Source organism: Bubalus kerabau, chromosome 11, assembly GCF_029407905.1.
Source record: "Bubalus kerabau isolate K-KA32 ecotype Philippines breed swamp buffalo chromosome 11, PCC_UOA_SB_1v2, whole genome shotgun sequence".
NCBI lineage: Eukaryota > Metazoa > Chordata > Mammalia > Artiodactyla > Bovidae > Bubalus > Bubalus kerabau.
The window spans coordinates 52,343,490-52,358,448 of NC_073634.1; the positions used below are offsets into that span (position 1 = coordinate 52,343,490).

General features: G+C 54.2%; 1 protein-coding gene across 1 annotated transcript; it reads right to left on the reverse strand.

The window, feature by feature from the left end:
* Positions 1-3,298: 3,298 nt before the first annotated feature.
* Positions 3,299-10,344, reverse strand: SH2D6 (SH2 domain containing 6). The gene is made up of 11 exons (XM_055541735.1): positions 10,334-10,344; positions 9,578-9,612; positions 8,828-8,902; positions 8,606-8,716; positions 6,573-6,595; positions 6,119-6,179; positions 5,662-5,723; positions 4,831-4,992; positions 4,489-4,572; positions 4,182-4,340; positions 3,299-3,415 (listed from the first exon to the last, which is right to left on the reverse strand). The coding sequence occupies exons 1-11, from the start codon at positions 10,342-10,344 to the stop codon at positions 3,299-3,301; spliced, it is 900 nt and encodes a 299-aa protein (XP_055397710.1).
* Between the last annotated feature and the right edge of the window lie 4,615 nt (positions 10,345-14,959).

Below are 14,959 nucleotides of genomic sequence, written 5' to 3' on the forward strand. Positions count from 1 at the left end.
GTAGTGCTGGTGGTAAAGAACCCACCTGCCACTGCAGTAGACTTAAGAGACACAGGTTCGGTGCCTGGAGGAGGAAATGGCAACTCACTCCGATATTCATGCCTGGGAAATCCCATGGACAGAGAAGCCTGGCAGGACACGACTGAAGCGACTTGGCAAGTATAGAGTGCATTCAGGAGAGCTAAGGAGTAAGTTTCAATTGCTTAGTGATCTCATTCTTATAATTGGGCTCTGTTAAAGTTAGGAACAGAAGTGGGCCAACAGGAAAGGGGTGAAAGAGCTTCTTTGAATTCCCCACTGCCAAACATCATTTCATACCTATGGGACTACGGGGCAAAGATCCATCTTCTGTAACTTCTTTATGCTAACAATGGACACAGTATTTATTCTCAGAGTGGAAAATGTTAACATGGGTCTGTAGCCTGTCTTTGTGGACAATTTTAGTTGCCTGCTGACATATATGGGCAGAGTAAACTACAGTCAGTTTGATGCCCACAAAGATATAGGTTATTTTGAGACATGTATGTTAATCCGTTCTCTTGAGGCCAGTTCTTAGAACTGTGCTAGCCATGGATTCAGTACTGCTCAAGATGGAGCAGCTTATGTCATGGCTACAGTCTGGTCATTATGCAGTTAGGGTTTTTTCCCTCTGTTGGCAGTTATAGTATCTGTAAAACAACACAGGAACATGCATCAGACACTGGGTCTGTGACTCTATTGTCCTCATCAGTAACTGCTTGGTTTGGTACAGGGAGAGGGGTGAGGGAAGGGTGGGGCCACTGTAGGGTTCTAATAGATTCCGTTAGTATCCTGAGGCCCACCCTAAGGCGGGTCCCCACCCTCTCCAGCCCTGAGTTCCTGCCTGAGTCAGTCTGGGTAAAGGGTAGGGAGCGGCCACTCCCATCCATAGTCTGGAGGGAGCCAGAGCAGAAGGAGTCTCACTTGGGGATCCTACTGTAACAGGAGGGGAAGGGGCAGGGCACTACTTTTGAAAGAGAGACATAGCCCAAGGACACAACATAAACCGATTAGAATCAAATGGGACCGAGATGCAGACAAGACTAGACCTTAATCCTCAATCAGCAAGTGAAATGACACACCCAGGAGTGCCATGACAGTTCCAAGGCACTGTCAAGACTAAGGAGTGGGTGGTGGCCCAAATCCTGGAAATCTCTGCCCCTTCCCATAAACAGTTGGAATAATCCTCCCACTCATTAACATATGAAATGACCCAGCTTACAAAAACTAACCAGGCCCCATTTGGCTGCTGCACTCCCCCTTTGCCATGGCCGTCACTCTGTGGAGTGTGCCTCTCTCTGTAGCTGAATAAATTCATTTCTCACCTATCACTTTGTCACTGAATTCTTTCTGCCATGCGACATGAAGAACCGGAGCTTCATTAGGTCCTAAAACCACTGTGGGTTTTGGCTGGGTTCGAGTCCCAGCTATATGGGTTCAAGTCCCAAGCAAGGTTTTGACTGGGTTTGAGTCCCAGCCACTTGAGTTCAAGTCCCAACCTGTTGTAAAAGGTTTCACTATTATCCCCCGGCTCTACTAGAGCCCAGCTGCTAGTCCCCTCCCCACATGGACGCGCAGCAGCATCCACCCCCACCTCGGCCTGCGCCGTCTGCCCATCCTGCTCCTCCTCCTGGTGCCCTGGGCGGAAATTACATCCGTGCTATATTGAACACTGGAAGTGGCAGTTGACTGACCCAAATTCACACGCGTGTTTTTGAGGGGAAAGAAGTGTCAGAGTGCAGCCCATTAGGCCCTGCACAGTCCTCATCTTCCACATGGTCCACCTCACGCAAGCCCCCCAACCATGGGGTAACTGGTAGGGAGGATTATCTTCACCTCCGTTACAGGAATTAAGGTTGGGAGGGGAAACTTGCCAGAGCCAGCTGTGGTGAAGGCAACAACGCTTTCCTGGACGCCTAGCCTGGACCCCCGTAGCGCCCACCCAGCCTCGTGTTTGCATTTCACCCGCGCGCCCTCCTTCACCACCTCCCCCTGGCTCCCGCCCTGGAACCCCAGCCTTGGGGTTGGGTGCGGGCAGGGTCGGTGGGCGCAGAGCTCAGGCTACGGCTAGGAGCAGGGGTCCGAGCCCTCCGTGCCAGCCCGAGCGCCGCTGGAGACTGCTGAGCCGCCTTTTGTTTCGCGGCTTCTGCGGAGTCACGGTCACATGCGCTTCCGGCACGGGGTGTTCCGGGCGCAGCGCCAGGGCCCGGGGACTTGCCCGCCCCTCGGCCCAGCCCGCGCGGGGCCGCCCTTCTCCGCTCTCCCGCCCGCCCGCGGGCCCGCCGGCTTATCTCGGAGCCCGCATCCCTGGAGCCTCCCTCGCGGGGGCGTGCCTGTGGGCAGCTCAGCTCCGATGGCCTCTTGTCTTCTCTGAACAACGCATGGATCCTTCCATGGCGGCCTGGCCCGGTTCATACCCAGATGTTTCCTGGGGTCCGCCCCACCCCAGACAACACCCAGCGCTCAAAATCGGGCGCATCCCTCCCGGATGGAATGCTAGGCGGTAAATGGGTGGTGGGCAAGTACTGAGCTCTGTTCTCGTCATTTCATGGGATGGCCGAGCAGCACCGAGCCTTTCTCCTGCCCCTACCCTGACTCCCGCAAACAAAAAGAAACAAAACTCAGCCCACCCAGGGCGGCCGCCTCAGACCATCTAAGGGCCAAAACCCCAGCCAAAGGGCAGAAAAGGGGCTGGCCCTTCTGTCCTGGCCTGGCCACCACTGCTCTAGCACTCCCAGGCCCAGGCTGTGCCCTGGGACACTTGAGAACCTCGGCGCCTCACGGAGGAGGCTGTCTCTGCTTCGCTCAACAGAATTCAAGAATTCATTCAACAAATATTTATTGAAAGCAAAACTATGTGCAGGGCCACCAAGTCTCTTCCAGAGGCCAGCTCCCTGTTAAACCTCCTACAACATGCGGGTGGATTCTCCTTGTGTTCAAGCAGGACTGCCCAGACTCTCCCCTGTGAGGTTCAGCTTCACGCAGAAGAGCTTCATTCAGAGCAGCTTGGGAGGCATGCCTGGGGGCCAGGAATGGGGGCCCTGCCTGTCCCCTGCTTCCCAGTGGAGAGGGAGCAGGGAGTAGCAGTGTCAGGCTTTGGGTGAGAATGGAGTAGGGACTTGGGGGCACTTTCTGTCTCTAGGCCATCCTTCCCAGGGGCCTGGAGGGGCTGGGACAAAGGATGGGGGAATCTGGGGGGTGGCAAACTGGAAGAGGAGAGGGAGACAGCCCACGGGGCAAAATATGGGGCCAGAGGTGAGGCTGCACATGTGCTGTGGCGTCAGGGCTTGGTGGGGAAGAGCAGGCAGGTGAGCTGCCGGCTGCCGCTCTGTCTGTCCAGGAGCGGTAGGGGGTGCTGCGTGTAGTGCTGGACCATGGCGGCCACGGAGGAGAAGAGCTGGACAGGGACGGGAGGGCATCAGTGAGGCCCTTGAGCCCTGTGCCAGGAGAAACTTCCTGAGGGAGCTGGGGGGCTCTGGCAAGGGCGCTTTTGGACATTTTTCTACATATTTTCCTTCCTGTTGCCCCATGAAGCTCCAGTGCATCCTGCTGCCCCATTCCAGGCCTTTTGTCTGATGGCACCAGTGCGCATTTCCCCCAAACAACTCTGGGGCCTCTGCCCGGGACCTCTGGTATGGGGACCTGAGGAGTGACTGTCTCTGGTTTGCAGCCTAGCAAATGCTAGGTGCAAAGCTGAGTTCTTGGTACAGACGAAAATCTGGACTACCTGGGCCCTGCCGTCCTCCCAGCTGGGTTCATACAGGTACAAATGCCCCAACCTGGGCTCCAGGCAGGCTGGGCCTTGCAGGAGGGGGTAACTCCTCCAGAGTAGAGTGGGCCTCTTCTCAAAGTGCAGGCTTTTGGGAAAGAGTTCAGACTTGTGGCCAAGGATATTGATCACCCTTGGAGAGGATGAGATGGTTGGATGGTATCACCAGCTCGATGGACATGAGTTTGAGCAGCTCAGGGAGTTGGTGATGGACAGGAAAGCCTAGCATGCTGCAGTCCATGGGGTCGCAAAGAGTCAGACACAACTGAGCAACTGAACTGAAATGACTGATCACCCACTCCAGAAAAAGACAAAATGTGGGGTTTTCCCCAGGGAAATGCTCCCAGCTGGGCCCAGGGGCTGCTCTGCTGAGCTTCACCACTTCAGCACCCACCTCCTCATGGTTCCTGCCCTCACGGCCCAGGGCATAGTGGCGCCCATCAGCCAGCCGCCTGATGGGAATGTTGAAGACTCGGCCATGGAGAAGTACTGCCAGGGTGAAGGGCTGGGTGCCGCGAGGGCCTGAGCTGGGGCGCACGGTGTATGCTCCATCCTGGGGAGGGGCGCCCATCCATTAGCCTCACATTTCCAGCTGCAGCCCTGACTCCAATCCCTGCCCAGCTGCCCCCACCTGCCAGCCACAGCCCCTGAGCAGAAGGGGTTTCTGAGAAGGCCCTGGGGATCTGCAGTGGGTGGCCCACCTTCTGGCATCGGAGCAGGGCGCTCTCAGCAGCATGGCGGTCACAGTTCGCTGAGTACCAAGGCTGACCCAGCAGATTGCCTTCCTGTACACACACCCAGCAGATCGGTGTTATGCCAGGGCACCAGATCGGGAATGGGGAGCAGAGAACACCCCGGCGGCTTGCAGTTATTTGTGTTCCTGTCGGTCTTCCCCAGGCTGAGTCCACGCAAGCTCAACAAAATGTGTCCTGTCTAAAGCCGTGTACACACATCCAGCCCAAAAGGGCTCCTGGGTGTGGACCTGGGCTCTGTTCCTGAGGGCCTCCCCTCTGCCCCCCAGCTCACTTGCAGCCCCTCCTCACCTGGGCACATGAGGTGTTCTGGATGGTGGCTATAGAAGAAAGAGAGGTTCTCCTTTCTGCTGGAAGAAGCAGATTATAGCCCTGGGGCTGGCCAGGGATTAGACCTGGGAGGCTTTGGGCCCCGCTGCGAGGGTGGGGGAGGTCCCAGGAGGTGTGCAAAGGCTTGAAGGCCAAAGTGGGACACCCAGTGCTTCACCCCTCCCCTCCTAGGGATCCCGGTAAGACCCACCAGCTAGGCCACGTGTGACCTCCAACTGAGGAGTGATGTTAAGGTACAGGCTGGGAGCTTCCTGATTTGGTGCAGACCCTGGAAAATGCCCAGGGGGCATCCTCTCAGACCTGCTGTCAGCTGGAGTCAGAGCTGCAGGGACCTCCTCAACCAAGCAGGGTGCAGGGGGGCTGGGAGACAGTCTGTGGCCTGCAGGGCTGTGGCTAGGGAGGGCCCCACGTGAGTGCCTGGATCCATGCTGGTAATGCCCATACTTACCTTCAGAGGTGGCCTTTGTTGCTCCCTAGGACACAGGATGTTGAGTCAGGCCTGCTTCTTTGGGCAGGAAGTCCCACTCTGAGCCTCTCTCTCCCCCTCACTCCCAGCTCACCTCCGCACCCCCACCCCCAGCTCCACCCCAACCCCAGCCTCTTACATTCTGAGCTTCTTGGGGGGTTATGGTGGGCCTGTGGGGAGCAAATTGAGAAACAAGGGTTCAGGGCCTTTACCTCCTTCAAAAGAAAAGGTTCAGTGACCCCAGAGATCTCAGGGTCAAGGCTGGGGATGCCTGGGTTGGCCATTCCCCCCCCCCCCACACACACACACAAACTTGGGGCACTCACCTGGGCCCCACGGATATCCTTGGTAGAGGGACTGGGGCCGTCAGGATTGGGGAACTCAGAGTCTGAGTAAAGGCTGGGACTAAAACAGCAGGGCTGAGCATCAAGCAGGGAGCTCCAGGAGCCTGGGGCGGGGCTGGGGGGCAGCTGCAGAGTCTTCTCTGCTTCTCTGCAGCTTGACCTTTGGGGAGTCTGTTCAACCAGGCAGAGCGCTGTCCTGGCCACAACAGCTGGGAAGCCCCCACAGCCCCTGCTTTAAGGGGGTTCCCTCCGTGGCAGGAACAGTGTGGGTCACTCTAGACCAGAGGCATCTGTGTGTGTGTGTCTGAAGGCAGATATGTGTTGGTGGGGTACTGAGAGAGGATGGGGCAGACAATGGAGCCAGAAGACTGTGCTGTGCTGCTGATGGGCAGCCGAGGACCTCAGGGCAGGGCAGGGCGGGGTGGAGAGAGGGGTTCACCTGGACTGGGCTCACACTCCACATAGATGTCCTCATCGGGCTCCTTCGCAGGGCCTGGCACCTAAGATAAGGAGGGAGTGTGGTACCCAGGGTTTGAGCAGTGAGTGGGAAGGAGGACGAAACCATCACTTAGGGGAGCTATTGGTACCTCAACCCCCCCAACCCCCATCCTAGGTGGAAATGGAATGACTAAAAGTGCTCCTTTGCCCAGAAGAGGGCACCCATGAGCACCTCCTTCCCATCCTGGGCTCAGAGAGCCTGAGAGTCCAGGAGGAACTCGGGGCAGACACGTCCCCAGGACACTGGCTGACGCCCTGCCAGAGCCTCTGGCCAAAGGGGAAGGGTCCTGCTCCAGGCCTCTTCCCCTGGTTTTAGGGGTATTTCCTGGCCCTCCCACCCCACCCCACCACCACCACCAACTTCCTAGCCAGTCCTAGAGTGAGGGGCCACTCACCTCTCGGGCCGGTTCACCCAGCTCTGGTAGGAAAAGGAGAGACCCACCAGTCAGGAGCAGCAAGGAGAAAGGAATTAGTGAAACTTAGGCTGGAAAAGCAGAGCTTCCTTGGAGCTTCTCTGAGGGGATCCTCAGAGCCAGCTTTGAAGTCCCAGGAGAAAGCCCTCCTCACCCCTAATCGCCTTACTTCATACCCCAGGGTGCCCCTCACCTGACCCAGAGACCTCAGCAGTTGCCCAAGGGGCCGAGGAGCCAGGGACTCTGAGTGAGGGCCTCAGCCTCCTCCCAAACTGCCTGCCCTAGGGGAATCAGCAGGTAAAAATAAGGAACAACTGGGGGGATGCAGCGACTGGGCAAAGCATGAGACCAGTGTGAGGCCAGCTCCACTCTCTCCCCGACCTCATGGGAGCCAGGATTCCCCTTCTCAGGGCAGGGAATGGGTGGGCCTCGGAATGAGACTGGACATCCCTATTACCTCGCCTTCCAAAGGGCCAGCTCTGCTTCAGGGCCTCCAGTGGGCTCGGCGCTGCCTTGGGCTGTGGGCACAATGCAGTGGCAGGAGGGAGAACAGGGGTCAGGGAGCAGCAGCATGAGGAGGGCAACACTAGCAGGGTGGGACGCAGAAGGACTGTGTATATCTGTGCAGCTTTAAAAAAAACAAAAAACCCGATTCTTGTGACCCCATGGACTGGCCCACCAGGCTCCTCTGTCCAGGGAATTCTCCAGGCAAGAATACTGGAGTGCCATGGAGTGGCATGGAGTGCCATGCCCTCCTCCAGGGGATCTTCCCAACCCAGGAACTGAACCCAGGTCTCCTGCATTGAAAGGCAGATTCTTTACCGATGGAACTACCAGGAAAGCCCCTGCCCCAAAAAAACTACAACACAAGCGTTAATGTGCAAAGGAGGCAGCTCTCCTCTTTACCTCTGTTCTGTGGCTCTTTCTTTGTTGTGAGCCTCTTTTTCTTTTTATTCCCATACAATATAGGATGAAAGTGGCAGCTCTCAAAGCCCACACCCGGGATCATGGAGGGATGACAGCTGGCAGTGACTGGCAGCTGAGCGAGGGCTTTCTTCACTCCACAGGCAGGGAGGGTCCTGAGAAGCTCTCAGCTTCGAGAGGTAGGGGAGCTTCAGTGCACCCACCCACCCCCACTCCCCACTCCTGGCCCAGGCGAGAAGGCTGAGTCTTAGGTGATGCTGATGGGGAGGGTGCAAGGACCAGACCAGGCAGGTGGGAGGAGCCACTCTCAACAGGGCTCTGGCTTCCGACTGCAGCTAATTTTTCAGGGGCCTCTTGAATGCAGATGTGGGGGAATCTTGCATACGGGATGCCTCTTAGATTTACTCACTGGAAAATGGTGCGCTGGGGTGGGGCGGGCAGGGAGGCTGTGTACCATCTCCGGCTGGGGCTGTGGTGGTGGCAGTGGTGATGTGGGAGGGCCCAGGGGAGCAGAGTGATCTGGAAAACACTCCAACATTGTGACTCTGTGGGCTCCTCCCACGTAGGTTCCTGTTTTCCTCTGGCCCCCTCACCCAGTCTCTATTCCCTTCTTCCTCCCTCCCCTCCCTTGCTCTCTGGCTTCCCGACTGCCCCGTCGCCATGGCAACTGGAGGCGGCCAGCTTCCCTGCCCCCACCTGGCCAAGCTGGGAGCTGTGGGGGTGGGATGCCAGCAGTGACTGGGACTCTCCTGGCATCCCTACCCTTGCTCCAAGTTGTACAGGGATCTCGGAGGGGGGTCTCCAGGCCCCAGGGACCCTGGCAGGCCTCCTGCTTGCCCGCTGTTGCCGTGGTTACACGGCCCCTCCAGGCTCGTCACCCCTTCCCACTGATCCTCCCTTTCCCCTCCTCCCTCCCTTCCTCTGTCCCTCTCTGCCCAACCCAGAGGCCTCAGTGACTGCCAGCTGAGACCTCCCCTCGCTGTCCCAGGCCAAACAGAAGGGGACGAAGCAAACCTGGGCCCTCTCCCCTTGTGGGGACCCTCCTGTTCTGCCGGATCCCCACCTCTCTGCCTCAACTTCCCAGCCCTCACCCAAGTACAAAGAGTCCTCCTCAGTGCCAGAAAGGTGGGCAGGGGTGAGGTGGTGGAGTAGAGCCTCACAGGGGGGCAGCTCATATTTATCCTCCTCCTCTTCCTCCTCCTCTGGGGCTTCCAGGAAGGAATGCTGAGCACAGGAAGGACAGAAGGGATACAGGAGCAGTGGCGGCAGCCACTGCCTCCTCCCACCCACCAGCTCCGGCTCAGCAGCTGGACTTACCCTGTGTCTCCAGATCCCTGGGACAGACAGAGGAGATGGGCAGGGTTCATCTTTTCTCCAAGCTTGGGAGTCTGAACAAGAGACTGGTGAGACTGGCCTCATCTCCTCCCCGCCCAGCCCCTCTCTAGCATAATGACTTGCTCTCTCTCCCAGATATAATAAACTATCTGCACTTTTCCAGAGGCCTCAAAGGAACCATTCATGATGGGCTTTCCCAACACTGCAGGAGGACCAGTGAGGCATTTTGGAGATAAGGGGCCCTAACGGCCTGTTCCATCTATGCCAGTCCTCCACTGCATGCGTGCTAAGTCACTTCAGTTATGTCTGACTCCTTGCGACCCCCAAGGACTGTAACCCATCAGGCTCTTCTGTCCATGGTAAGAATACTGGAGTGAGCTGCCATGCCCTTCTCTCCAGGAGATCTTCCCGACCCAGGAATGAAACCCGTGCCTCTCCGGCTCCAACATTGGCAGGCAGGTTCTTTACCACTAGCGCCACCTGGGAAGCCTGCCAGTCCTCCACCCCATGCAGCTCTAATTCTGAACCAGACAGATGAAAGAGCTGGGCCCAGTGACTTAGAAGCGCTGAACTATAATGAGCAGGAGGTATCCAGAACCCCCAGGGGAGACTCTGAAGGGACCCCTGCACATCCCAGACTACAGTCCAAGGGGTCACCAAGAGTCAGACACAACTGAGTGCACACACACGCACACACTACACATCTGGGTGGGGGGGTGATCACTTACTTGCACATCTTGGAGGTGGAAGCGGTGGCCCCGACCTGCAATTGGACTCTAGTCAGCTCTGCCCAAGGGGCCCTGAGTTTGTGTCAGCCAGACATCGCACAGCCCAGGGACATTCACAGACATGGCACTGCCCCCTGGAGTTGTGCGACAGCAGCCTGGGACCAGGGAAGTGGGAGGAAGAGTCTGGGGGCAGAGCTCATGCCCCTGGGTGCACAGCTTGAGAACTTGGTGCTCCAGGGAAGCCGGCAGCAGGGGAGCCCTTGTGTTCCCTGGGCAGTGGAGGCACATGAATGATCTCGCTGGGCGTGGTAGGACCGGGCAGAATCAGCACCACTCTAAGGATGGCTATGCCCAGGAAAGTTGCAGCGAGGTGGAAATGAGAGGAGGGTAGAGAAAAGAGAGGAGCCCGGGGACTCACCTGGCCTTTCTCCAGCTGAGCTTCTCCTGAAAAGGGTCAGGGAGGGGAGTAAAGGGGTAATCAGTACATCTAGAATGACTCTCCGTGTCTGGAGTCCTGGGGCCCCAGGGTGGGCAAGTCTGTATATCAGGGGCTGCCCCAGAACCAAGTCTCACCATGGCTAGGGTGAAGGAGCTCTGCCTCCCCTGAGCCCAGGTTCTACTGCAAATGGCCTGGTGACAGGGGCCCTATTGTTCCTATCATTTGCATCTCGCAAGCACCAGGAAGGAGGACCTGCTGTGGCCTCCAACCCCAGGCCAACTTCACCCATGCCACGCCCAGCCCTAGCTTCCCCTCACCTCCCTTTCATCGCCTCCCACAGCTGAATCTCTAGCCCCTCTGCCCCACCCCCTCCAAAAAAAAAAAAAAAAAAAAACGGGAAGAACTCTCTCTTCAAAGCCCTGGCCCACAAAGCTGGACCAAGGGCCCCCAGTTTTCTGATCAACATTCCCCTCCTCCTAGAGTTTCAGACTCCACTCAGGATCAGCCAGCCCACACCCTTTCCCAGTTGACAGAAGACAGGGCATTAGATCCAATTAAAAACAGGAGATAGGCTTTCCCTGGTGGCTCAGTGGTAAAGAATCCACCTGCCAGTGCAGGAAAAAATGGTTCGATCCCTGATCTGGGAAGATCCCACATGCAGCAGAACAACTAAGCCACAACGATTGAGCCTGTGGTCTAGAATCCAGGAACCCCAGCTGCTGAGCCCACAGGCTGCAACAGTGAAGCTCGTGCGCCCTGGAGCCCGTGCTCTGCAACAAGAGAAGCCACTGCAATGAGAAGCCCGTGCACAGCACCAGAGAGTAGCCCCAACTCTCCTCAACTAGAGAAAACCTGCACAGTAACGAAGACTCAGCACAGCCAAAAATATATAAATAAATAAAAATTTAAAAAAAACAACAACCAGGAAACGATCCCTGCAGACACTCTTCTTACATCTTTTGTGCCTGCTGTCATTTGTTGGTGACTATTGATCGATGATCAAGGAGATGAAAGTTACTGAAAAGCTCAGAAATATGTAGTTGTATTTAGTTCAACTGCTGTCTTTTGATTTATTCATTTATTTTTGGCTTCACTGGGTCTTCTTTGCTGTGCGTGCTTTTCTCTAGTTTCGGGGATGGGGGGCTACTCATTGCAGTGCTTTCTCTTGTTGCAGGGCTCGGACTCTAGAGCGCAGGCTCGGTAGTTGTGGCAGACCGGCTTAGTTGCCCCGTGGCATGTGGGATCTTCCCGGAACAGGGCTTGAGCCTGTGTCCCCTACATTGGCAGGCAAATTCTCAACCACTGACGGTCAGGGAAGTCCCTGATTCCTTTCTTGATGGATGTAGCTGTTCATTTGGTAGGTAGTTATTGAACGTCCACTATATACCAGGCACCATTCCAGGCGCTGGAGGTGCTGCAGGCAAGCTGAACAGGCAGGCATTACACTCACATTTCCTCACTGGATTCTCACAATAGCCTCATGGTGTGGTTCCTAATTGTTTCCCTGCTTTGCGATGAGGAAAATGGGCATATTAGTCAGCTCAGGCTGCCATCAGAGAGTACCCCAGGCTGGGTGATTGAAACAACAGAAGTTTATTTCCTTATTGTTTTGGAGGCTAGAAGACCAAGGTCAAGGTGGCGTCAGGGTTGATTTCTGGCTAGAACTCTCTTGCTGGCTTGCAGACAGTCAGCTTCTTGCTGTGTCCTCATATGGCCTTTCTTCTGTGCATGCAGGCAGAGAGAGAATTCTGGAGAGAGAGGTTTCTTTTTATTTTTTTAAGTGGAGCATTTTTAAAGTCTTTATTGATATGTTACAGTATTGTTTCTGTTTTGTCGTTGTCGTGGTTCAGTCACTAAGTCATGTCCAACCCTTTGCAACCTTGTAGATGGTAGCACACCAGGCTTCTCTGTTCTCCACTATGTCCCAGAGTTTGCTCAGATTCATGTCCATTGCATCAGTGATACTATGTAACCATCTCATCCTTACTACCCCCTTCTCCTTTTATCTTCAATCTTTCCCAGTATCAGGGTCTTTTCCAGTGAGTCGGCTCTTTGCATTCGGTGGCCAAAGTATTGGAGCTTCAGCCTCAGTATCAGTCCTTCCAGTGAATATTCAGGGTTGATTTCCTTGACTGGTTTTGATCTCCTTGCAGTCCAAGGAACTCACAAGAGTTTTCTCCAGCACCACAGCTAGAAAGCATCAATTCTTTGGCCCTCAGCCTTCTTTATGGACCAACTCTCACATCTGTACATGACTACAGGAAAAATCATAGCTTTGACTATACGGTTTCTGTTTTAAGTTTTGTTTTGGGGCCCCATCCTTATCATCTCATTTACCCTTTTTTAAAAAATATTTTCTCATTTGCCCTTAATTACCTCCCTAAGGGCCCAGTCTCCAAATACAATCACATGTGGGGTTAAGCCTTCGACATATGAATTTGGAGGTAGACACAATTCAGTCCAGAGCACTGAGACTCAGAAATGAAGTGACCTTCCCAAGGGCACACAATTGGTAAGTGTTGGAGGTGGGATTCAATGCAAGCTTTGCACAAGCCAGAGCGTATGCACTAGCCACTGAGCATCCTGTACCTCACCTAGGACTGGGTCTTGATCCTCCTTTCCTGTGATAGAATTAGAAACGTCGGTAGTCGCACGTTTCCTTTAGACGCCCATAGCATCCTAGTGCTCTGTTGTTTAGTTGCTAAGTCGTGTCTGACTTTTTTTGTGACCCCATGGACTGTAGTCCGCCAGGCTCCTCTGTCCATGGGATTTCCCAGGCAAGAATACTGGAGCAGGTTGCCATTCCCTTCTCCAGGGGATCTTCTTGACCCAGGGATCAAACCCATATCTCCCACATTGGCAGGTGGATTCTTTGCCACTGAGCCACCTGGGAAGCCCCGGTGCTCTGTTACCTGAGTGAACTTTGGAACTCTAACTTCTGAGAAGTTCTGAGGCAAAAAAGAAAAGCCCAGGCCAGGCCTTGGGTCGGGCTCTGTTTAGACAGGAAATGAGGGGACACAGATGAGGATCTCGTCAAAGTAAGACCTTTCTAGGGCACTGTAGCTTTCCTGTGGTTTTTATTTTGGTGACGTCTTAGCTGTTGGCTCAAAGAAACAATGAACACCATGTACTTGCATCTCTGGAGGCCGGAGGCACTGCGGAGAGGGCCCAGGGTTGGAGCTGGCCACAGACAATAGACAGGAAGACCAGATAATTCTTGGGACCTGCAAGCAAAAGGGCACTTAAGAAGTTATGAACTCAGCAATAGGAAAGGATGAAATAGGGAACTTCCCAGGCGGTCCAGGGGCTAAGATTCTGTGCTCCCAATGCAGAGGACCCAGGTTCGATCCCTGGTCAGGGAACTAACATCCCACATGCTGCAACTAAGACCCCACCCAGCCAAATAAAGAAAGAAAGAAAAGGGTGAAATAATGCCATTTATAGCAACAGGGATGGACCCAGAGATTATTATACTAAATGAAGTAAGTCAGATAGTAAAAGATACATATCGTGTGATATCGCTTATATGTGGAACCTAAAATATAGTACAAATTGAGAATTCCCTCATGCCCTGGAGGTTAGGATTCCTGGCTTTCACTGCTGTGGCCTGGGTTCAATCCCTGGTCAGGGAACTGAGAACCTGTAAGCCGTGGTGTGGTCAAAAAACAAAAAAAATTTAATAAATATATAAAGATTTTAAAAATAGTACAAGTAAACTTATTTACCAAACAGAAACAGATGCACCAACATAGAAAACAGACTTATGGTTATCAAAGGGGAAGGAGTATGCATACTCAGTTGCTTCTGACTCTTCACGACCCCATGGACTGTAGCCCACCAGGCTCCTCTGTCTACGGGATTTCCCAGCAATACTGTGGAGTGGGTTGCCATTTCCTTCTTCAGAGGATATTCCTGACCCAGGAATTGAACCTGTATCTCCTGCTTGACAGGCGGATTCTTTACCGCTGAGCCACCTGGGAAACCCTAAAGGTGGAGGGAGGGATAAATTGGGAGTAGGGGATTAACAGATATACACTACCATATATAAAATAGATAAGAAACAAGGATTTACTGCATAGCATAGGGAGTTATATTCAATATCTTATAACAAACTGTCATGGAAAAGGATCCAAAAAATAGAATACATATATACACACACACACACATATATATGCTGCTGCTGCTGCTGCTGCTGCTGCTAAGTCGCGTCAGTCGTGTCCGACTCTGTGCGACCCCATAGACAGCAGCCCACCAGGCTCCGCCGTCCCTGGGATTCTCCAGGCAAGAACACCGGAGTGGGTTGCCATTTCCTTCTCCAATGCATGAAAGTGAAAAGGGAAAGTGAAGTCGCTCAGTCGTGTCCGACTCTTCATGACCCCATGAACTGTAGCCCACCAGGCTCCTCTGTCCATGGGATTTTCCAGGCAAGAGTACTGGAGTGGGGTGCCATACACACACACACACACACACACACACACACACACACATATATATATATGTATATATGTACTATATATATATATATGAAACTAACACAATATTGTAAATCAACTATACTTCAATAAAAAAGAAGTTATGGAAAGTCATTGGGATGGTTTGAGAGGTACCTATTTGTAGGAAAAACTAAAAAGAAAATCAAGAAAGAATCCGGGCCTGGAGTCCGGGATAGGGGTTTCCTCCCAACCTCCCCTCCCCAGCTGACCTTTGTTCTGCATTTAGACCATAAGGCAGGGGGCAACATCCCCCCCACCCCAAAGGGACCTCCTGTCAAATTCAACAGGATTCTCTAGACGCTATCTTGATGCGAACCCCAAACTGAGTGGTCTTCCCAGTCCAGACAGCTCTGGCCTCAGCCACCTCCTCCCCTATTCAGGGTTTTGCATAGGCAAATGCCAGGGCCTGGGTGAGGGAAGGAGGATGGTATCCATGCCTTCTGGGTGGGG

What these genes read in the sequence shown, in the direction of transcription:
- SH2D6 (XM_055541735.1), bottom strand. An exon ending in TCCACCTCCAAGATGTGCAA is followed by an intron (nt 8,903 to 9,577) that starts GTAAGTGATCAC and finishes TCTCTTGTTCAG; the next exon opens with ACTCCCAAGCTTGGAGAAAA. An exon ending in GGAGTGTGAGCCCAGTCCAG is followed by an intron (nt 5,724 to 6,118) that starts GTGAACCCCTCT and finishes GCCTTTACTCAG; the next exon opens with ACTCTGAGTTCCCCAATCCT.